General features: G+C 39.1%; 1 protein-coding gene across 1 annotated transcript in view; it reads right to left on the bottom strand.

Annotated features, from left to right (window-relative positions):
• Nucleotides 1–23595, bottom strand: part of AR (androgen receptor) — a gene marked incomplete at both ends in the record, with an annotated part of 191538 nt that extends 167943 nt beyond the window's left edge. Inside the window, one exon of the mRNA XM_080719506.1 lies at nucleotides 22082–23595. Coding sequence (XP_080575632.1) covers nucleotides 22082–23595 — 1514 coding nt within the window. The remainder of the gene's footprint in view (nucleotides 1–22081) is intronic.
• Between the last annotated feature and the right edge of the window lie 454 nt (nucleotides 23596–24049).

Here is a 24049-nt window from a genome sequence, read left to right as displayed (position 1 = left end):
GGGGGAAAGACCCGATTCAGACATGCCTCCTTGAAATGAGTTTCAAATGTTGTCTGAATAAGTAAGAGGTGATTTAGGGGGTGAAGGGGAATATGAAAGGGCTATTCTGCCTGTCATCTCCCCATCCCTAGATGCATAGCCATCATTTCACATTTGCTCGAATGGATAAGCAGCACCTTACCCTCAACCCTTAGTCCCTATGATTATAAGGTGATTAATACAGGGTAAGACCCACCCCTTAAACAACACAGGCTCAAACTTCTAGAAAAAACAGATAAGATTTTATCGTTTAAGTACAGAATTAATGTGAAATAATTAAAATAGCTATGCTTTAAATCTGCAAGTCCTTCTAGGGTTTACAAATTATTTTTGTGTTTAAAGTTTCATCTATAAAATGAGAGTTTGTGTTCTAATCTTATAGATAAGGAGCATGTATAGAAATCCACAAGGTGTTGTATTTTAAGCACAGGTCAACTGCCCTTTCAAGGATCCCAGTCTTGTTTTTTAATCCTGATTCTGTTGTTTTCTTCTAATTCTCTTGGTTGCCATTTAACGTCTTTTTCTCCTTTACTTCAGGTAAAAGCAAAGAAAGTCCTGCAATGATCTTAACGCTGAAGGGAACTCACATCTACCTCACATATCCATCTCTGCACAGAGAATAGGGAAGCAGGAGGAGATGTAGCACTTGGCTGTAGAACTCTTGGAAAGGAAAGAGAAGGAAGCATTTCTCCATCATCTCCATTATTCTTAGTCCTCAGGGAACATTGTGGGTAAGTTTATGAAGCTAAGGAAATAAAAATGAGATGACAAGTTGCCCAGGAAATTCACATCCCAAACTCATTTTTCCTGAATTAGCTGTGACTTTGATTTTCCATTTTACAGTTAACCAAGGCACTTAAGAGACTGGATTAAGACTCTGAGCCACAGTACCCAGGAAGGCTGTAAAACCTTTTTGGAGGATTATTAAGAACATGCTAGAGAAGAGTTATGTTTAAGGGAGGCAAGAGGTTTTGGCTAATGGAGGGCAGATTTAATGACCTCTATGAAAAATAAAGCTAAAGTGATTTGGAATAGTGAAAACAGCAGTGAGACGAGAGAATAAAAAATTGAAAAATCAAAATTCAAATCCCATATCCACCAAGGTACTCACTGTATAACTCTAAATAAGTCATTGACCTTTGTGAAGTTCAGTTTTTCATAAAATGGAATTAATAACTACTTATAATCAGAGTACATATTAAACAAGAAATAAAATAATCTAACAGCACCTATAGCATTGAAAGGTAATATCTGACCAAAATCAGTTTACCCCAGTGGATAAAAGCCTTGAATATCAAGTTTTCAAGCAAGTATAATGATGAAGCTTCAAGTCAGCTGAACATTTACTTGGAAAAAAATCTAAATCAAGTTCTGTACAACAATCTCTGTCACCCTCGTTCTCTCTTGTAAAATATATACACAGAGAGTTTGAACTCATCATGACTACCTGTCACCCATAGATCCTATTGAGCAATTTATCAGTTCTCATCCACAATCATGCAAGAACCCCCTCCACACACAGAAAGATAAGAAAGAGGCTGAATCATCTCAGTCCTTTTCTTTGGAATACAAAATTATATTTAAATACAGTTATTCATAAGGTTTAATCGTCAACTACTCAAAAAAAAAAAAAAGACATGCTAGGCATGGTGGCACATACCTATAATCCTAGTACTCGGGGAGTCTGAAGCAGGAAGATCACAAGTTGGAGGTTAGTTTTAACATATTAGTGAGACTCTGTTTCAAAATAATAAAATAGGGCTCGGCATGTGGCTCAGAGTTAGAATGGCCCTGGGCTCAGTCCTTAGTACCAATAAAGCAACTACTCACATGTTTACTACTGAAATGTCCCTAGTCTGTGACATCCTTGAGGCCTAAGATGACCTTTTCTCTTTTTTGTATCCTTACAATCCATCACAGGATTTGGTACAATGCTGGTATTCAAGAGACCAAATAGTGGAATGAGATTGGGGAAGGAGGAGGGGGATGACTTTGGAAGTAAACAGTTCAAATAATGCAATAGCAATATTTTTTAATTTTTTTAAACTTTTTATTGGTGCATTATATTTATACATCATATTGGGGTAAAAAACGTGTGTGTACATACATGTACACATCACTGATTTAACCCTTACCCAATTCCCACCCCATTCCCTCCCCATCCCTCCTTCCCTTGCTTGGCTTAGTGGTTGACTTCGATATGTTTAAGTACATTGTGTGTTTTAGAGATTTTTCTTCTTCCCCCTCCTTTCTCTTCCTTTAGGTTGTCTTGCTTGCTTCTCTATAGGATTTCCATCTTCATCTAGAGTTCCTCCTATGACCCATTTCTCCCTATCTGCCAATCTCACTGACATGATAGGGAAGGAGAAGAGGAAACAGGGTGTGATGGGGAAGGAAATATACCAAATGCTATGTGCATATATATTTATATTATTTTGTATCTCACTATAGTATAAATTTTAATGTGCTAATAAAACTTAAAGTATTGATGAATAAAATAATTACTTAATCACTAAATAAAGTATTCACTTAACCAGAATGACATTGCTGAGAACGTAAACCAAAATGTTCCATGAGGAATGGAGCAACTCTTTAACCCAAAGTTAGAAGAATGTTCTCCAATCACATATGTACTTGTTCTCCCATTTATTCAGTATTGAATTGGTAAGGCTGGTGGTAGAGCTCTTGCCTAGCATGTGCAAGGCCCACAGTTCCATTCACAGCACTAGAAAAGAAAAACAAATCTGTGCAGTGAACTTGAAAAGACTAGACCTACAATAAAAAGAAATTATGTTCCAAATCTTAATTTTTCCACTTATTGTCTGAGTTACTTTGAACTGTTTCTCAATTGTTGTAGTCTCAGTTTCTTTATATGTGAACTAGAGATGTTGATCACTGCTATGCCAACCTTCCAGTTAGTTTTGAAAAGTAAAAGAGATAATGTGCCTGAAAGTACTTAGTGGACTTTCAGGCAAATTTTACTTCCCAAGGATTGTAATGATTTAGTCTTGAACACATCCAATGGCTCCACTCCCATTTTCCAATATTCTCCTATCAACTGGCTGCAACAAAACCACCCACTTGGGCTTCTGAAATCCATCTAAAAACTAAGTGCAAAAGGGAAATGAAGGCAGGAAAGTAGGTCTCCTGACAGCTCCAAGCAACTTTTAGCTTACCTGATTTCATCTCGGCCCTGGGTATGGCTGCCTGAATAAGTCACTATTACTACTGATAGAGATCTTAATAAAAACTTTCAAAATTCATTCCAAGAATCATAGTTTTGGGTCAATCTGAATCCTCTAAGTTGAGGTGGTCTGAGCAAAAGAAGGGGACATGAAGAAGGTTTCGATGACAAGGAAATAGTATGGTGAGAGTGGAGTCGAAACTGTGTTGGGTAAGGCAGACAGACTGAGAAAATAGAAATGGGAAAAAAGATGAAGCAACACAGAGTGGGAAGACAAAGAGGAGTTTGAGGCCTGGGGAACATGGTTCAAAGAGAAAAGGACCAGAGAGAAGCCCTGGATTTTATTAAATTTCGGAACTTCGGGTTCCCAGAATAAAAACCAGGGGTATAACTGGCTCTAAGAATACACCAGTGTGCACCTACAATGAACACTTGCTAGCTGATCTCTACATATTAAGTGCTGTTGATAATAAAGTAAAATGAATCAAACACACACACACACACACACACACACACACACACACACACACACACTTATCATCACTTTCTAGCAACTGGCGTGCACCATGGTAACAAGGCAAGTGACCAGAAACTGAAAAGAGGGAAATGAAAACATGATGTTGACACTTTCAAGTCATTCTTAGCTACCAATAGGGGCTTTTACAATTCCAGTCATACAAGTTCTCCCTCTTCTTCTCGGTTAATAAACTGAGAAAGAACCCAAATATGATAGAATGAGAAATCCTAATAGATGATCTCTAGAGTCCTGGTAGCTAGAAGTGGGTTTATCCTCATGGAAAAAAAAGCCAATTACATTTCGCCTCTCAACTTACTCCTTCACAGACTGGGGTATAGTCCTTGCCTCTAGCAATCTCGCAAGCTGTACTTCAATGACTCAGCAGATCTTTAAATATATCCAGGCAAGGAGCTGCTCTGAGACACAGCTTGCCATTAAAAAATAATGTTTAAATCTGTTTGAGATGTTGAGATATGGTCAGGAAGGTCCTTTGTCAACATGAGGTTTCCAAGCAAATTCAGCATTGCTCTGAGGCTTGCTCTCTATGCTAAAAGGCTTGTTTTAGTTTTGCTCTCTGCCCTTTGCCAGCTGTATGGATCACAAGGAGGGAAAGGGAGATGATTCCAGGCCACAGAAAGAGTCAAGGAATTTTCTACCCTGTGATCTATGGGGGAAGCGGACCAGTGTATGCAATAGAATGGCTGGTTGAAACACAGGGGACCCAAACTTACCAAGGGCCCAGACTTTGCACTGGGTCATTCCGTTCCCTGTGAAGGACCATGACCTCTGGCTGAGAAAAGGGATCTTCTCATTCTCCCTCCCTTCTCAGACCAGCTCAGTCTTGTATTCTGAAGCAAGCATCAACTAGTAAAATATTTCAGCTGAGCTGAGGGAAGTAACTTAATAACTTATATTACCAGAGCAAATCAGGCTCCCTGTTATCTGCAATGACCTCACGCTTATGTTCCAGCCAAAGCATTTTGGAAAGTGGGCACTTTGTGTAACTGAGGGCTGGGCAGCAGTGGCCAGAGAAAAGTCAATGTGCTTTAGCTGAAGTTGCTTTCCCAAACTCTGCTTGTCTTGTCTAATAATAATAAGAGTAATAATTATGATGGTGATGGTGATAGGTATAATTTATCAAGCTTTTACTATGAACTAAGAACTGGGCTATATGTTTTATTTTGTGTGTGTGCATTACTGGGGATTGAATTCAGAGGCATTCTACCTCTTAGCTACAGCCGCAACCTATTTTAATTTTCATTTTCAAACAAAGTCACACTAAATTATCATTTATCGTCCTCAAAGAATCCGAGGTCCTCCTGTCTCAGCCTCCCAAGAACCGGGATACAGGTGTGCTCCACAATCCCTGGCTTGCTTTACATTTTTTATTTCACTTGTCCTCATAAAAATCTAAAAAGGAAAGAATTAGTATCTTCATTTAAGAAATTAGGAAATAAACTAAGAGATTAGAAGTGGCCCAGAATTCACTGTAGTAAGAGGCAGAGCCAGGATTTAACTCAAAAGCCATTAAATACCAAAGCCCTACATCTGAACGTCAGTAAACACATTTATATTAGCCTAGAACTTAGCTTCTTTCCGAAGGGCCCTAAAGAATGTTTATTACTTATTAAAAATTCCTAACTATACAAGATATGCTTAAAATCACCCAGATGGGCATTTTGGAGCCATTTAGAAGCTTTTAAGTTGTTAGGAAGTGACCACAGAAATCATCTACTTTGAGTCCAAACCTCTGCCCTACATATGGTTCCCAATAGGTCCAGTTAGTCTCTTTTTGAATACCTTCAGTGAGGGTGAATTTATTACTTATGCTATGCTGCCAATAAACAGATACAGTGAGATGGATAAGAAAAAGGAAACTAATATTTCAGCATCTATTAAAGTGTCATGATCTTCAGTTATGGTGCTTTAATTTAGTCCTCACAATAAAAGGCATTTTTCACAGGAGGCAGAACAGAGGAGGATCAGAGAGGTTATTATTCACCTGAGGTCGGACGCTGGAAAATGGCTGTGCCAGAATTAAAAGCCAAGTTGGATTTCATCTCAGTGTCCTTTTTACTTTTCTGTAGCTCCTCCTACATAAGGAACAAAAGCTCTTGGAGTCAGGAAGGCTCTCAAGATCTGCCCAGGTTCCTGATTTGCCAGGCATATCAAATTCAAATTTGGTAACTTAAGGTAACTTAAATGAATAAAGCCAATTGCTGGTGCTTAGGAACATTGAAAAGCACATGCTCCACCTAGAGGATCAGCTGCTTTTCACCCCTAGTTGGTCACTGTCTGATAGGAAGGTGGAGTATTGCCAGATTTTCATTGCCAGAGATGGAAATCTAAATTTGAATGTGAAGTGTTAGCAAGTGATTCAACACACACACACACACACACACACACACACACACACACACACACACACACACAGAGCCACATTGCATAGGCTCTAACCAAGCTCATCTGGTCCTATATGACAACTTTTAATTAGGGTGAAACTACTCTGAACATATTTCCCTTTACTAAACTGCAAGCTGTTCTCATTGGTTTTACCCTGTGTGATATTACAGCAAAACATCTAACTATGTTTCAAGACAAATTTTCAGATATGTTGAGACAACAGTGGTTTCCCTACATCCCTTAGCATATTTAACTCATCATGCCAGCTCCTCCGTGCTTTACAAGAGGCCATGTCCCATGCATACTAAGGTTGAGTACTGCATTACAAATATTAACTGCAGCAGAACAAGACAATCAGCTCTTTTATTCTGAATCTCATATTTCTATTAATGGAACTTAAGATTTATCACTTGTTTTTGACAGCCACTCAATACTATTGATTTGTAATGACTTGGTAAAGAATGACTTAGTAAATGATTTGTACATACTTATGAAACACCTAATATGTGCCCCACTCTGATCTATGTGATTTTTGTTTGTTTGTTAGGGTACTTGGGACTGAGACCAGGAACATTCTACTTCTGAGCTACACCCCAAAACATTTTGATTATTTTTTGAAACAGGGTCTCATTAAATTGCCAAAGATCTCTATAAGTCTCCAGGCTGGCCGCCAATCTATGATCCTTCTGTTTCAGCCAACCAAGTACTGGGATTACAGGCATATGCCATTGCACCCAGTTTGAGTCACTGCACAAAGATCCAAAAAATAATCTTTGCCCCAAAAAGAAGGTTGTTTAGAAGGATATATCAGAGATGCATACAAATACTTATAATTTTAGGGAGTAAGTACCAGATAGATGAAGAAAGAATAAAGGGACAAACCTAAAAGGTATTACTAAGCATTGATTCTTTTTTTGTGTGTAGTACTGGGGATTAAACCCAGGGGCATTCTACCTCCGAGCTACACACCCGCCCTATGTTTCATTCTTTATTTTTTTTAATTTTTTATTGGTGCATTATATTCATACATCATATTGTGATAAAAAATCATGTGTGTACATACATGTACACATCACTGATTTAACTCCTACTCAGTTCCCACCCCATTCCCTCCCCATCCCTATCTCCCTTGCTTGGCTTAGTGCTTGACTTCAAAATGTTTAAGTTAATTGTGTGTTTTAGAGAATTTCCTTCTTCCTCCCTCCCATCCCCTAATTTATGTTGTCTTGTTTGCTCCTCCATAGGATTTCCTTTTTCATCTAGAGTTCCTCTTAGGACCCATTTCTCCTTAGCTTTCATGTATTAGGGAAAGCATCTGTTTTCTTATTTTTTGTGACTGACTAATCTCACTTAGCATAATGTCCTCCAGTTCCATCCATTTCCCTGAAAATGATGTAATTGAGTTTTTTTTTAATGGCTGAGTAGAATTCCATTGTGTACATATCCCACAGTTTTGTAATCTATTCATCTGTTGATGGACATCTTGGCTGGTTCCATAGTTTGGCTATGGTGAATTTAGCACAGTAGGCAGCATGTCAGTTTCATAATCTGAAGGTTCATTCTTTATTTTGAAATATGGTCTCACAAAATTGTATAGGGCCTCACCAAGTAGCTGAGGCTGGCCTTGAACCAGCAATCCTCCTGCCCCAGCCTCCCAAATATTGGGATTACAAGTGTACACCACCGCACCTGGATAGCCTTGGTTCCTGACTCAAATCTAACATCCATTATCTCATTTTATCCTCTCCTGTCAAACTCCTATAAGCTAAAGATTTCTAGCTCTTGTTTACAGATAAGAAAATTGAAGCCAACATTCTTTCAACCATATCATGCCATAGAGATAAATTCTTCTTGAGTTTAGGAATAAGAAGATTCATTTTGTAGGAGGTTTACTTTTAGCTAAGCTTAGAAGAACAGACATTATTGAAATTAGGATAACTCTCAAGGCCAAAGGATAATAGGAAAAATAACAAATTCAGGGAACAAAGGAGTTAGGATGGCTTAAAGTGCCAAGTGACTACATCCATTTGGCTATACTGTAAAAATTTTATAAAGGAATTGTAAGAATTCAAGCTGTAAAAATAAGCCAGATCATGAAGAGACTGGAACACCAGACTTAATAAATTTGTACTTTAGCCTATAAGCAAATAAAAAGATGATTTTGTTCTTTCTGTGATGCTGGGGCTCTTGTCCAGGGCCTCACACATGCTAAGTGTCTACCACTGAGCTACACTCCCAGCCCAAGGAGCTGAAAATTTAATGATGCATTACATAACTGCTCTGCAAGGATTCCTCTGTGCCAAACACTAAGAATAAGTACATAGATCAGACAGAGCCCCAACCCTTAAGGAATTTATATACTAATGCATGTGTAAAGCAAGATGCAGGCAAGATTGGGGATAAATTTTGGGAAGATCTGGTGACATAAATACAACATCAATTAGATAGTGGGCGAGAAAGCTGGGGCAAGAAGACATAAGATCACTGTACACATCCAGGTAGAAAGTGATGAAGATCTGAACTCAAGTAGAGGGAATAACTTAAAAACAGTTTTGGAGACAATACATCCCTTAACCACCCTATTTGGCAAAGCTTCTGGCTTGATTACTCCCAGACACTTCAAGGTCATCTCTGAGCCTGGAAATGTAGAGATATCTTTAGAGAAAAGTCCACTCTGTTCAGTTCCACATCTGACCTGGCATATTTTGAGTCAATCCAGCACCTCAGCAAGGTCTAGCAAGTGTCCAAAGTAAACAACATACCATCCAAAAATACAAGCGTGGTTAAGATTTTTTGGTCTATTATTAGATAGCTTAAATATCTCAGTATAACTTGGTCTTTTTATTTAAAAACTTGATCTAACAAATTTCAAAGGAACAATTGGAAACTACCACAAACTGCATACTTGCTAACCTTGGTTTTTAAACAAGGATGAAAGAGAAGGAGGGCTAGGTAGAGTACACAGACATAAAACATATTTTAGAATCCAGTTTGCCCCCAGACATCAAATGTTTCCATCTTTACTCCCAAGTCTTAGTTTATGTGTTCTCTTCATTTAATTTGAGGTAAGATGATGCTTCAGAGCAGTGGCCCAATATAACAGATTTAGAAAGATCCTTTTTGTCAGGCACTGGCAATTTTCACAAGAAATACCTAAGTAGTTATCATTTATGTCAGCGGCAAGATTGCACCTCTTTCAAAGGAAAACTGGAGAGGGGTAGACTTTCACAGTGGCTTGTTTCCATTTCCACAGTAACTAAAATATTATCTATTATAACTTCCTATGGGGTCCTAAACAACCCACTTGGGCCTAAAAGGACAGAGGTAGGATTTTTCTGGCTCTAAGAAGTTTCCCTTCTTACTTCCCACAAATCCCACATGCTGATCTTCTTTCCATACATTTATTTTTACCTTTTCCAACCTCTGGAAGGTGATGGATTCTGCTTGTTCTCCCAAATTTATGTCCAATTTTGATGATGGTGATAGCTCAATTTTTTCCAGGGAAGAGGCAGGGCAATACATAAGGGGGAATGGAGTTAGACAAGTCACTGTGACAGTCTAGATAGCTTGATGGAGTGGAAGGAGGTCTGGCCTTCTGGAGTTCCCAGTTCAACCTCTGGTTTACTACTTACCATGTGACCTTGGATAGTATCTTTCTGAGAGGACATAAAAGAAGTTGACATATGTTAAGTTTGAGAGGTGCTCAAATTTGAAGTTCAAGCACAATGCTTTTACATTTAAAAAACTTTCTGTGGTATGAGTAGTACCCATTCCCTAAATGTAGTGGAAAAAAAACTTAAGTTGTGGAGCTAGATGGCCTGGATTCTAATACAGGCTCTTCCACTTACTTGTTCCATAAATTTGGGCATGGTTTTTAATTGCACTGTACCTGTTTCTTCATCCGGGACAGAGGAATGATAATATTACCTACTTAATGGAGTTATTTGTAAGATCAAATAAATTAACATATGTAAAGCATATAAAACAGTAACTTATTTCAAAAAATGAGCTATTTCTTCTTCTTACCTTGATAATTTCCTATTGGGGGAAATTGGAGAATTAACTCGGGCATTCTATCTCTGAGCTACACCTCCGGCCCTATTTTAAGTTTTTTATTTTGAAACAGGGTCTCTCTAAGTTGCTAAGGCTGGCCTTGAACTTGCTATCCTCCTGCCTTGGCCTCACAAGAAGTGGGATTACAGGTGTGTGCCACCACCTCCAGCTGACAGTTCACCTATTTAAGCAGGCAGAAAATTGCCCATGTTTGTTACAAGCTTTGACATTTCAACCACCTTAGGGTACCTAAGCCTTTTTCAATAATCTCTATGGTACAATTTTCTAGCCCCTATCATAAATTATCTACATCTCATCATCTCTTTCTGTCCCTCAACCCTCAGTTCTACTCAGGTCCTTAGTGAGGAGCATTGGAGTATAATAGGGATAGGACATAATGAATTAACCTCAATCACCAGTCTTTGGAGATGGCAAAGGTGAATATCTGGGTAATACAAGAAGCTGCTGGTATAGAACAATGGTTAAAAATTGGTGGTTAGAAGCCAGACTTCCTAGGGATGCCTACAAGTTTTGCTACTTCCTACCTGTGTGGTACTTGGACAAGTTATTTAACCTCCCTAGGCCTACTTCTCAAATGTGATATGAAAATTAAATTAATTAGCCCATGCTTTATGCCAGAGTTAGGCATGCAACAAACCTCTGAGAAGTGTTACTATTATTGCTATTATAATTATTTGTTTTGACTTTGGAAGCACTTTCTGATACAGACTTTCCTGGGGAAGTAACATACAGTTAACCTTCAGAAAAGGTTCTGACTTGGCTCATGCATTAACTATGCTGTGTGACCTTGTCTACATCCCCTTCCTTCTCTGTGCCTCAAGAACTTCATCCATAAAATAAACTTCCTGGACAAGTAGTTCTCCCAGATTCTATGATCTCTGATATTCTATGGTGCCAGGCTATTTCTGTTCGGCTTCCGTAGGGGTTCTAGCATTAATCAAAGCTTAGCTTTTGATTTTGCTATGCAGTTCAGTAAAAATATGGTAATAATATTTTGTGTTATTGTGGCTGGCAGCCAATTTGTGTGGTTTTCCAGTTTTGGATTCCTGAGGTCTCAGAACAACACTGAGAAAAGAATCACTGAGCTAGAATCCAAGAGAACAGTGTTTGTGCCCTAGTTCTATTACCAACCTTGTTGTTTCACCTGGGATATGTCCCTATCCTTCTCTAAGACTCTATAAAATAAAAAGAGGACAAGAAGAGAGGGTGCCAACGACAAGATCGTTTTCTAAGATCTTTTTCAATCTCCTTGAAGAACAGGAAAGTTGAGAGCACGCATGAACCCTAACTCAGAAGAAGCCACCAGGTTGTTCACCAGATAATTCTAACTCTAAGTATGTCTTAAATTAAATATTCTTGACTCACTCCATGTACCTGCTATGCACGATCCCACAAATAACAAGTTCATTTTTCTAGTTGCTCAGACCCCAAATTTCTCAATCCTTTCCTTTTCAAAATGAATATCCAATCTGTTAGTAAATGCTGTTGGCTCTATCATCAAAACACATCCAAAATCCAGCTGCTTCTTACATCCTCTATTTCCTCAGCCAAGCCACCATCATCTCCCACTGGATCACTGCAGTAGCTGCCTCTCCCTGTTTCCTCTCTGTTCCTACAATCTTTTTCTACACAGACAGTAAGTAAAAATATTTATGCCACAGAATAATAGATATTACAAAGAATAAGGATCCTATTACAGTATGTCAAATAATGTTACTATGCTCAAATTTTGAGTAAAATTAAGCCAGGTGTAGTGGTATACACATATAATCTTAGTACTTATGAGGCTGAGACAGGAGGATCATGGGTTCACAGCCAGCCTCAGCTACTTGGTGAGGCTGTCTGCAACTTAGTGAGACCCTGTTTCAAAACAAAAAATAAAACAATCAGGCTGGTGGTGTAGCTCAGAGGTAGAAGTTCCCTGGACTTAATTTCCATTGCCAATACTTTTTTAATCTGAGTAAAATCCAAAGTCCTAAACAATACATACAATGTACCCCTTAAATCTGATGCTATGTTCTATCACTCCTCACTGACTGTAACCAGCCATATGGTCCTCCTCAGTGTCCTCTATCACAAGTCTGCTTCTGATTCAGGGGCTTTGTGCCTGATATTCAACTCAAGATAGCCACATATCTCACCTCATTTCCTTCAGGTCTCTGCTCAAATATCACCTTCTCAGAAAGGACTTCCTGACCAAGAAAATGTAAAATACTCCTCCTACCACAAGTCTCTGCCTCCCACACTCTATTTAGTTATACATCATGACACTTGTCACTCTCTCATATATTATTCTACATGTCTCTCCTTACTAAACTGTTAACTCCAGTGATAAATTCTTGTTTGACTTTCCATTGCTATACCCTTACTGTCTAGGTTAGAATTTAGCATATAATAGATACTCAAAGAATATTTGTCGAGTAAATGCAGTCTGTAAAGTAGAACAGCAAGGTAATTGGCATCCAGAACTCCCACACAACCCAATCTATCCATCTGATGGGTGGGTAAAAGATCTGGAAGCCTTAAGAGCTTTGCCAGTTTCTATTATTAAAACCAGTTTTGTTCCTTTTCCTCTCTGAATCCCATCTTTCCTATCTATGAAGTAAAAAAGAAAATGTTGTGGTATAAATGCAAGAACACATGACTTCAGGATGAAAGGGTGAGACTGAAATCCCACCTCTGCCACTCCACTTGGAAGTCATTTGACTGAAGACATGCTACCTAACCTCTCTGAACATGTTTATGATAGGAATAAAAATACTATAATAGTATGACTAATATTATAATGCTATAAACCCTGGCCGCGTGTACTGGGCAGAAATGAGAATGAAATGCAATAAAGGAATATGAAACCGCTCTGTAAAGTAAAAAAAGCTGCTGAAATACAGCCAATGCTACTGTTCTCTGATCCACATGTAGAAAAAGGTATCAAGGGTCAAATATAGTTACCAAAAATATTTGGCACTATGGAAAAGAACAGCCAGGATGAAAGAATAAGTATGACAGTGGGTTGTTTACTGTCTGGTGCTAGGTGGTTCTGGTTCAAATTATCCCGTGATGGCGCCTTGGCTCTGTGTTGAAATCATCTAAAGAGGCAGACCACTCCCAAATAAATCCTGCCACAGGATACTTGCGGTCCCCCTAGTGGCCAGAAAGGGAGACCACACTTCCCTGAGCCAGGAACTTAACCTGCAGAGAACAGAGCTCATCATTTGGAGTGGGTCATATAAAGACTACATTATCTAATTCAGCAAGCACTTAAGAAATGATTGCCATGTGTCGCTTATTCCCAAATTTGTTTGATTTGTTCTTATGGCTTACTTCCCTCCAACATCCTGAAAACCTATTTGTTTAGAAGCTCACATCAGAACACCATAATCAGTGAAAACCTTAGGAGAAAAATAACTCTTCCTTTGACCATCACATTGGGCATCTTCACTGGCTCCCGAAACAAACTTAGACTAATTAAACATCCTCAACTTTAATTCATTACTCATATTGTCACAGATTTGTCCAGCCAAAACATCAAAACATATTCCCAACAAGTATAATGATATAGCCAAAGAAATTAGGAGGAAACCAGTGATTAACTTGATTGTGGTGGTAGTGTTGAATAAGCAGAAATAGATTTGAAGTTCACTCTCCATTATCTTTCCATAGGTCCCATGTCCTATTGCTTAAAATATCCATTAAGACCTATATTGCCCGAGTTCAGTCATGTTCCCACCTAATTCCTTCAAGAATTAAAAACAGTTACAGATGATACATATCACTTATCACTTCCTTGATCCACTTCCTTTTTGAACACCTACATCTTAAAACCCATTACAATAAATATATATATAAACTTTTCATACTGGCATCTGCTCTTCTCTATTCTCTCCACCTCACTCATTCCCTAGTATACAAGCTCCTGGAAATCAATGACCTCAAGATTCTTTCTCAATTGTGTCCCTGCCCCCTAATTCTGTTGAAGAATATAGAAGGTGCTTAATGAAAAGTGGTTGATTTATAAGATTTTTCTTTAAAAATCATTTTATTAAGGTAATCTCTACAGCTAGAAATTAGGATAAATAGGAACTTTTGATGTGTGCCTTGCAGTTCATTTACCATTAACAGGGACAACAGCTGTAGCTCTGCAGCTGAATATCTATGACCCTTAATATAGAGTATTAATAAGGCCAAAGTTTAGTCCCTGTTTATATGAGTTTTATCTTTATTTCATGGCTATAAATTGCATTCCTGAAAAGAATTATAGGACAGTAGATGAACCATTTTTCTCTCTAGAATTTTATACCACAAGGAGAAAGACAACTTATCTTAATAAAGTTATAACTTCTGCTGAGTACACAAATCTAAACATAAGCCAAATATAACAAGTGATTTCTGTGGCCTAGTTTACCTTTGTTACCTCTTCCTGTTAGTTTTCTTCATAGAAATCACAATTATTTCTCAGTCCCTTGTTAACAGCTCTCAAATCCAAAATTTAAATAGACTATTAACTGCATAAACCTAATTAGCCTTCTTTCTGGCTATTTTTCCAAAGAGCTAAATATACATAAATATTCTCTATTTCATTCAGGAAGAAGATGACTTTACCAATTCCAATTCACAGCTTAATAAAACAGAACACTGTCCTGTACAGCCTTCAAAAAGGATGAAGTGAAGTATACTCTCTCAAGGCTGTAAGAAAACCCTTTGCCCCTTAAGTCTGAGAAGTATTCACAGTTCAGATACTTTCAAAGAGGTTGCATGATGCAAGATTGATTATTTTAAAATCATCTATATTTCTGTACAATGGCAATGAACAATCTGGAAAGAAAATCAAGAAAACATTTCCATTCCCACCTGTATAGAAATTCTTAGGGATAAATAAAACTTGTGTGTTAAAAACTATAAAATATTATTGAAGAAGGTGAGGACCTAAGTAAGTGGAAAGACATCCTATATTCATGCAACAAAAAACTTAACATTTTAAAAATATCAATACTCTCCAAAATGGTCTACAGACTCAACATAATACCTGTTAACATCCCAACTGGCTTCTTTGCAGAAATGAACAATCTGATTCAAAGCCATATGAAAATTAAAGGGGCCTACAAAGCCAAAACAATCTTGAAAAAGAACAAAATAAAAAGACTCACATTTCCTCATTTCTAAACTTAGTAAAAGCTTACAGTAATCAAGGAACTATAGCACTAGCGTGAGGATAGATAATGTAAATCAATGAGATATAGTTGAAAGTCCAGGAAAAACCTCTTACATTTATGGTTAACTGATTTTTATACAAAGCATGCCGAGGTGGTGAAATGGAGAAAGATTCAAAAACTAATGCCACCATGTCTCAGTATTAGTATGCCAAATAATAAAGCTGTATCCTACTTCACATAACATATGAATATTAAATAAGAATTAATCAAGGACCTAAACATAAACAATTAAAATTATAAAGCTCAGAAGAGAACTTAGATGCAAATCCTTGTGACTTTAGACTAGGCAAATATTTCTTAAATATGATACCAAAATCAATGGCCAAAAATAAAAAGAAATAGATAAACCAAAATCAAACTTAAAAACTTTTAAAATCAATGAATACCATCAAGAAAATAAAATACAATCCACAGGGTATAAGAAAATATTTACAAACCATAATCTGTTAGAATATATGTATCCAGAATGTATACTCTTACAGCTTGATAATAGGAAAGACAAGTTATACAAGTAAAAATGGGCAAAATATGTAAAACAGATATTTTGCAAAAAAGATATATATTCAATAAATACATGAAAAGATCTCAAATATTATTCGTTATTAGAAAAATGCAAAGCAAAACCACACTAACATACTACTTCACACCCACTAGTGTAGCTGTGGTGAAGAGATAATGGCAAGTGTTGGTAAAATATGGAGAAAATTGAACCCTTACATATTACTGGTAGATTTCTAAAATGGCACAGCCATTTTTTAAAACAGTTTCATAGATTCTCAATGAGTTAAACACTGAGGTACCATTAAACCTAGAAATTACACTCTTCCATATAGCCCCTAAAGAATTAAAAAAATGTTCACACAAAAACTTAGACATCATTTCTCATAACAGTATTATTAATAATATCCACAAATGGAAACAACCCTAATGTCTATCAGGTAATGGATATATAAAATGCAATGTATTTATGCAATGGAACAATACTGAACTATAAAAAATGAAGTATTAGCCGGGTGTGGTGGCGCAGGCTTGTAATCCCCGCGCTTGGAAGGCGGAGACAGGAGGATCGCACAGGTTCCAAAGCCAGCCGTGCTGGCTTAAGAGACTCTGTTTCCAAATAAAAAACTATAAAAGTAGGTCTGGGGGTGTAGCCCGGAAGTAGAAGGATTTCCAGGAAACTCAGTATCACCACCAAAAAAAATGAAGTATTGTCATGTGCTTCAATATGAATGAACATTAAAAATATTATTTTTTGTGGAAGAAATTCATCATAAAAGACCTGATACTGTATGATTCCATCTGTATGAAATGTTAGAATAAACAGATCCACAACCAGAAAGTAAAGTACTGATAGCTCAGGGTTGGGAAGGAGTAGAAGGGCATCTGCTAAGGAGCACAGAGTTTCTTTCTGGGATGGATAAATGCTCTAAAATCAATTGCTGTAATGGACCCCTAACTCAGAGTATACTAAAAGCCATTGAACTCTGTATTTCATGTGAGTGAATTTTATGGATTGCAAATTACATCTCAATAAAGCTGTTATTAACAAAATAAAACTCAGATACTACATGAACTTAATTGATAGTACTTTCCAGTGTCCAGCAAGTTACTGCTACAAATTTACCTAAATGATCCAGCTTCAACCCTGACCTGGCCTACAGACTGACATCAAAAATTGGATTGAGAAAGATGGGTACAAGTAATAATTTGAGGACTATCATCTCTCTGAAGCAACCAATGATTACTGAGCAACAATCTAAAGCATTACAGTCAAATGGGAAGCTTTCAGAAGGAAAAGCTTTAAGTTCTACTCTAGAGATGTTTCTTTCCCCAGATGATAAACAGCACAGAAAATGCAACTATTTCTGTTCCCTTATTAGTAGAAGGGTAATCCCTAAGCACCCTTATGGTTTACTCAAATTTTTATAAGTGGTGGTGAATAAACCAAAAGATGCTGGGTCTTTCCTTTGAAAAGGGTGCTATGTAACTCTAAGATTTCATAATTCTCCTCCCTGTGCTGTAAGGCAACCAATGCTAGCTACTGTATAGAACTTGAAGAACAATTTAAAAAAGTCAGCTCTGTGTTTAGGATGAGGCTGACTTGCTCTAAATTACTATCCCAAAACTTGGTGAAATGCTGGCAGAGGAAAAGTCTGAGATAGATTAATTCTTTTAATATATCTCTTTGTTTTAAAGTGATTAATTTACAAGCAGATTAGCCCGGATGGACACTTCCAGTGAGCACCCTCACATGCAGATTAGGTGCTGCTTGAAACAGCATTGCTTAACTCTGACCCAGACAATGCTGTCTGGAAAGGGAAAGGGTCCAGTTATTCTCTGAGTCTGAGAAAAGGTTATCAATAGGGCCAGAAAACTGAAAAGGACAAAGATTAAGAAAGAGGCAGAGATAGAAGCGGGCAAAAGACTTCATTAAATCTCCAAGTCCTGAAGCTATCTAGTTTAGCTCCCTCGGCAACTGTTGAATCAGGCTCTAACCTCAAGGTAAAAAAGCCAAGCCATTCATTTTGCAATCGGCTCATGTCATCTGGTCTTAAGAGAGAGGTTCTGGGGTTGATCTGATCTTTTACTCTTTATTTTTTTTAAAAAAGAAATTCTTTAGGAGCATGCCACAGGTGTAATGAGAAAAATATCCTAAGAAATTGGAAGAAGAGTGTATTTCAATGTCAAAAGCATGAAAGAAGTGGAATAAAATAAAATCAAGAGTAGGAAGCACTTGAGGAAGCTGCAGACAAAGAGAAAATGGTGGAGATGGGAGGGGATTGGAGAAAGATTTCCTTTTCCCTCTCTGACCAATCTCATGAAACTTGATTTTTGATTTACTTTTTATTTTTCAGAATCATGATTTAAGGTTTAGCTGTAAAATATGCGGCTTACTTTGCTACATCCAGTCTGCATTCTGCTCCCTGCTTGAACAGAATTCCGAATGAAACTAGTAGTATTGATATTACCTTAAGTAATAACAATAATAAAAGTGTCTCTGTCCAACTCCCAGGAACCCACTGAGAGCAGCCACGGTATATATACAAGTAAGGAGACCCAAAAATTCTTTGTTTTAAATATGTATATGTACACAAGATGAGAAAATTACTATGACAAAGAAAAATACTTAACAAAGAAAATTAAATGTACCCGCAAATTCAAGAGATTATTTCAAAGTTTACAGCTCAAAGAATGAAAGTCTGATAAGGTAAAATTAGCACTAACAGGAAAGCACCCCAAAGTGACCTAAAGCAATTGGAAAGCTGTGAAAATATACCACACCTTTGGTTGATCTGAGAGAGAAGAGACAGTCAGTTGACAAGCAAAAAGGCCTTTACATGCCTACATCAGACAGATACTAACAAAGGGAGTGCAGTTGGTGTGGCTATTTGATTCTCATGTTTTGATTACTGAGGTCCAGATAGGGCTCAAGCTATTGGTTGACAAAGAGAATATACTGACCAATATATTGACCCTCAAAGCCCATGCTACAGGGAGTGTTATTCTATCTTGATCTCAAAGAAAATTTTTGTTTTAGAAACAGAACTTCTCCGTGTAAAATAGTTGTGAAAAGCTGCTTGATAACTAGGGAGGAAAGCGAAGATGAAAGGGAGGATTAATAAAATGTCATATTTTGAAAAAAAAAAGCCAAATGTGGGACCTGCCCATCTCAAAGCATTACTAAAATACGGCCTATTATGGAGCCCAAAACACACTATTAAAATAAAAATTAAATATTTATTTTGCATTTAGATTACCTTCTCTGAACCTCAGCCCTACATGGGTACTCTTGGCCTCAACTCCCAAGAATAAATGTTTACCATATTACTGTACTTGTTGCTGAAAAATAAGGGGCTCTACTTCTGTTGAGTGGGGCAGTGGTCAGTTAACAATGTCATAATCTTGTTTGAACTCTGAAAAAAGATAAAACCATAAAATATCAGAGTTGCGAGCAAGTCCCATCACTTTTTACTATTCCTTCATTTCACAAAACATATTCTAAATTAAGTAAAAATAGGACCACCATTAGCATCTGTCCTCTGGACAGAAACATTGTTGATATATAGGAGCACAGAGTGATTGCAGAAGTTACTACAGTTTAAAAAAAATCTTCACTCAACCAACTAATGTCCATGAGCACACACACACAATTGAAATAGGAAGGAATCCAACAGGTTATTGAAAGCTTCTATAGAATTTTGACAGTTTTAACTCAGAGCATACAACACAGAGGGAGGAAGCTCTAACATTGGCTTTAAAAAATTTCCTTGCCTTTTCAATAACTTTTGCCCCCAAAAATGAGGAAAGAAAGAGAAAGTAAAAAAAAATTTCTACTTTGAAAGTGGGATTGATTAAATGAATTAAATCTTTAATAAGCCAACTTAAAGTTTTCTGTATCCTAAAAAATGGAAATTGTCAATCCACAAGACAGGAACATCAGTTTTTCCTTTTACTGAATTCCTTATAAGCAAAGCAACAATTACAAACCAGGAAAGATTAAATAAACTTTTATTTGGGTGGGGCTCTGTTAATTTCTGACTAGTTGAGCTCATTAATTTGAACAGTTTCAAGGAGGCATCAAGATATGATGGTCTTTCATAATAAAGGTTTTCCATTAAGACTTGGAGAAAAAAGTCACCAAGCTTTCTGTATACCTGGTAGGAAGAATTATTTTGCTCTCTATAGCCACTCGCTGAAAATTTGTTTTATTTTCAAAGGCCTATATCCCTAAACAAATATATGGAGCTATTAATTTCCTCTATGTTTAGTCATAAGTTGTGAGGAGAGGCATATAGAATATAGAAGTTTCCAGTGCCTGGATTTAGAATCAAGGTAGGTCAAGAAATCTTAGACATCCTCCCCCCACCCCCCCCGAGAAGTTTATAATAGAAGAGGGACTCTGCTCTCTAGTGACAACCCTAGAAAAAAATTAACTCTACCAAGTAAATCTGTTCTCAGAAAAATGAAGAACATTTATCCCCAGAATAACCGATCACAAAAATAAATACTCTAAATTGGCTAGAAAAAAAAATTTGGTGTTTTTGAAAGGATTCTGAAAAATCTTATAAGCCAAACCTTAAAAATCTAATAGGACATAAAAGATGATAAGTTATTTCTTCAACCATATTTTAAAATATTTCATATTTTATGAAATCATATCATCCTCTTTCTTTTTTGACACTGCGCTATCAATCTTCCAAAAACAGAGGTATTAACGAAAGGAAACAAATTGCTATATTTAAATCACCAATTAGCAATTAAATTTGCAATTGTTATAAATAAAAGAAAATAGCAATAAAAACATTCAATAAGACTCCAGCACCTGAAGGATCTGGGGAATTAATTCCGCAGTCAATACTTCCTCTTCACTAGACAAATAACTTGCTAGGAAAAATTCTTCAACATTATCTCCAAAAAGCTAAAACATTACAATGAGAAATCATTTTTAGGAAGCAAGATGACCTGCCACTTTTCTGGTGTCCTAATTAAAACTCTGGAGCAAGATTATGGCTCATAGGTCATTTAACAGCTCTTACTCAATTTGTTAGCAGTAACAGCTCATTTTAAAACACAAGCATGTCCTTAAAATGAAGGACTATAATGAAAAGCCTCATTTTTCCCTCCCCAGCACAGATTTTGAGCACACTGGAATAGAGGGAAATTCTTTACCAGAATTTTTTTTTCCAACACTTTTTTAAAAGTAAGACTCAAACCTTGTTAAGTTGTTCATTAAAAGAACATTCTCCTCTTTATAGATCTGATGCAAGCCTGAAGTTTGGGGGCTCTGTATCTGTTATAATCCAGGAAGAATAAACACTTTACAATAACAACAACAACAACAACAACAACAACAACAACAACAACAAACACTAAAGAATCATCAACTTTCAACATGGTCAACCAATGCTGAAAAATGGTGAGGGCAAATCTTGTCCAGTCTTCACCAAGTTATCCCTCTACATGCATTAAACATTCCTGGTTGGATTTTTCTCAGCTGGCCTCCAGCCTTGGAGCATGTCCAGTTGCTTCCAGGAAAGGAACCTCACTCCTTCACACAGGAGACCTCACAGTACTCAGACCACTTTCTTTCCCTAACAGAATTTCATTTTACTTTTTTGGAGGAGGCGGGCTGAGAAGCACTTGATCAGTCCTTTTAACTCTCTTTTACGGAGACTGGCCACAAACAGACTGGAAGGTGAACAATAACAGCCCCAAAGAGGAGAAATTGTATTTCAGATCCTGGTTTTGGACTTTGAGGTGGGGAGGTACAGGAGATTGGAGGGCTTAGGAATTTTATATCTGAATGTGGCGCGTTTAATCGGATATAAAATTTTGACTCCAAAGTAACTTGAGTCCCAGAAGGTAGTGAGGATTTGAGGCAGCAGGGGAAGTTGTCCAGAGATGTGTACGTTCAAGAACCTGAACCCAGGGCGCACAGTAGGGATTGGTTTCAAGACACTAATGTAGAACCTCTAGCAGGCCAAGATTCCCGGGAGGACTCCAGATTTAGAGTAGCCCTTCCTAAGAAATCGGCTGAGCTCTGCTGAAGTTAGTGGGAATGTTCTTGCGGAGAGGAATGGTTAGATACCTTAGAACTAGGAGCGACTTTGTGCCATGGACCAAAAGCTGACATTATGGGGAGGAGAAACTTACCGTATATCCGTGTAAGGTCCAGGGTAGCCCTCCATCCAGGGTCCCATCTCGCTTTTGACACAACTGGGACTGGGATAAGGCACTCTGCTCACCACTCCGCCAGGGTACCATACATCGGGTGCCTGGAAGTCGCCTTCCTGGCCCGCCAGCCCCTGAGGTGGCCTAACATAGCCATAGGGGGCTACAGTCCCTGCCTCGCCTGCGCTGGCGCCACTGCCGCCACTGCCCCCACTACAGGGGCCGTACAACTGGCCTTCTTCGGCAGTGAAGAGAGTGTGCCAGGAAGAGGACGCTGCTGTTGAGGGAGATCCCGAGCTGGGTCCCGAGGCACCCGGGCCGTGCAAGCTTGCCAGGTCCCCATAGCGGCATTGTGCCGCGGCGGCCGCCCAGGCGCTGCCATAGTCCAAGGGGTTCTCCAGCTTGATGCGGGCGTGTGGATGGGGAGGTGGCGGCGGCGGAGGCGGCCCGGCCAGAGCCAGCGGAAAGTTGAAGTAGTCTCTACTCTGGTACGCTGCTGCCTCGTCTAGTGCTCCGGACTTGTAGAGAGAAAGGGTGGATGGCAGCTCAAGTGTCCCAGAGCTCCCTGTTTCGCTACTTCCAGAGCACCCTAGGCTCTCGCCGTCCAGACCTTTGGCGTAACCTCCCTTGAAAGAGGAATACTCAGCAGTTTCTTCAGTGCCCTTTCCTGGGACATCGTCCAGCAAGGAACCTTTGCATTCGGCCAGCGGGGCAGAGGGAGCGGGACACACAGCGGGCGGACCTCCTAGGAGCGGCGCATACATGCAGTCTCCCCGAAGCTGTTCCCCTGGACTCATATGGTCCAAGGACTCAACACCCAAGCCCATGGACACCGACACTGCCTTACACAACTCCTTGGCGCTGTCAGATATGGTCGAATTGCCCCCTAGGTAACTGTCCTTGGAGGAGGTGGGAGCCCCAGCGGCCTCCCTCACTCTCCCGCTGCTGCTGCCTTCGGATACCACCTCCTGCTGCTGCTGAAGGAGTTGCATGGTGCCAGCCTCACTTAGGATGTCTTTAAGGTCGGCGGAGCAGCTGCTTAAGCCCGGAAAAGTGGGGCCCAGCAAGGACAGCGTGGATGGGGCAGCTGAGTCATCCTCGTCCGGAGGTACTGGCGGCTGCTGCGGCAGCCCCTTGCCGGCGGCCAAGGCGGTTCCAGGCTCTGGGAGGCAGCCGCTCTCCGGGTGGCCCTCGGGGGCTGTCTGCTGTTGTGAGGGCTGCTGTTCTTCCTCCAGGGCCAGGTAGCCGGTGGGGCCTCTGATGTGGGCTTGGGGAGAGCCATCATCACCCTGCTGGTGCTGCCGCTGGGGGCTGATCTCCTGCTGCTGCTGCTGCAAACGGGCACCGGGAGGTGCTGCGCTCGCGGCCTCAGGGTGTCTGGGGCCGGGGTTCTGGATCACTTCGCGCACGCTCTGGAACAGATTCTGAAAAGCTCCTCGATAGGTCTTGGACGGCGGCCGGGGGTAGACCCTCCCCAGCCCCAACTGCACCTCCATCCTTGAGCTTAGCTGAATCTTCCACCTATGTCCCTTAGTCCCTTATCCTTCCTCTCCTTCCTTTGCTCAGAAGAGTCCTACACACTGTGATGATGCGTAGTCGCTGCAGCTAGTTGCTCACCTGAGGGAAGGTCCAGGGAAGAAAACTTGCAGGAGCAAAACAGCAAAAAGCGCTCTGACAACCTGAAAGTCTGGTGTTGAAGAAGACACGCACTGGGCACTATCTGCCCTGCTAGTCTCACAGTCTGTTCGTAACTACTTAAATGGTAGATTTTAAAGATGCTCAAATATTGGGGGAGTGGGGGAGGAAAGTCCTCTGCCTTCCAAATCCAATGTCCAGTGAAACAGGTGCAAATAAGAATCAGATTTTTTTTCTTTTTGTTTTGTTTTGGCTTTGTTTTGTTTTGATTTTTTTTTAACTACTGAAGCCCTGTTTTTTCATCTTTTGATCTCT

This window comes from Muscardinus avellanarius, assembly GCF_963383645.1.
Source record: "Muscardinus avellanarius genome assembly, chromosome: X".
In the NCBI taxonomy this organism is placed as follows: domain Eukaryota; kingdom Metazoa; phylum Chordata; class Mammalia; order Rodentia; family Gliridae; genus Muscardinus; species Muscardinus avellanarius.
Note: the sequence above shows the minus strand (reverse complement) of the source record. Positions and strands in the feature narration are given on the sequence as shown.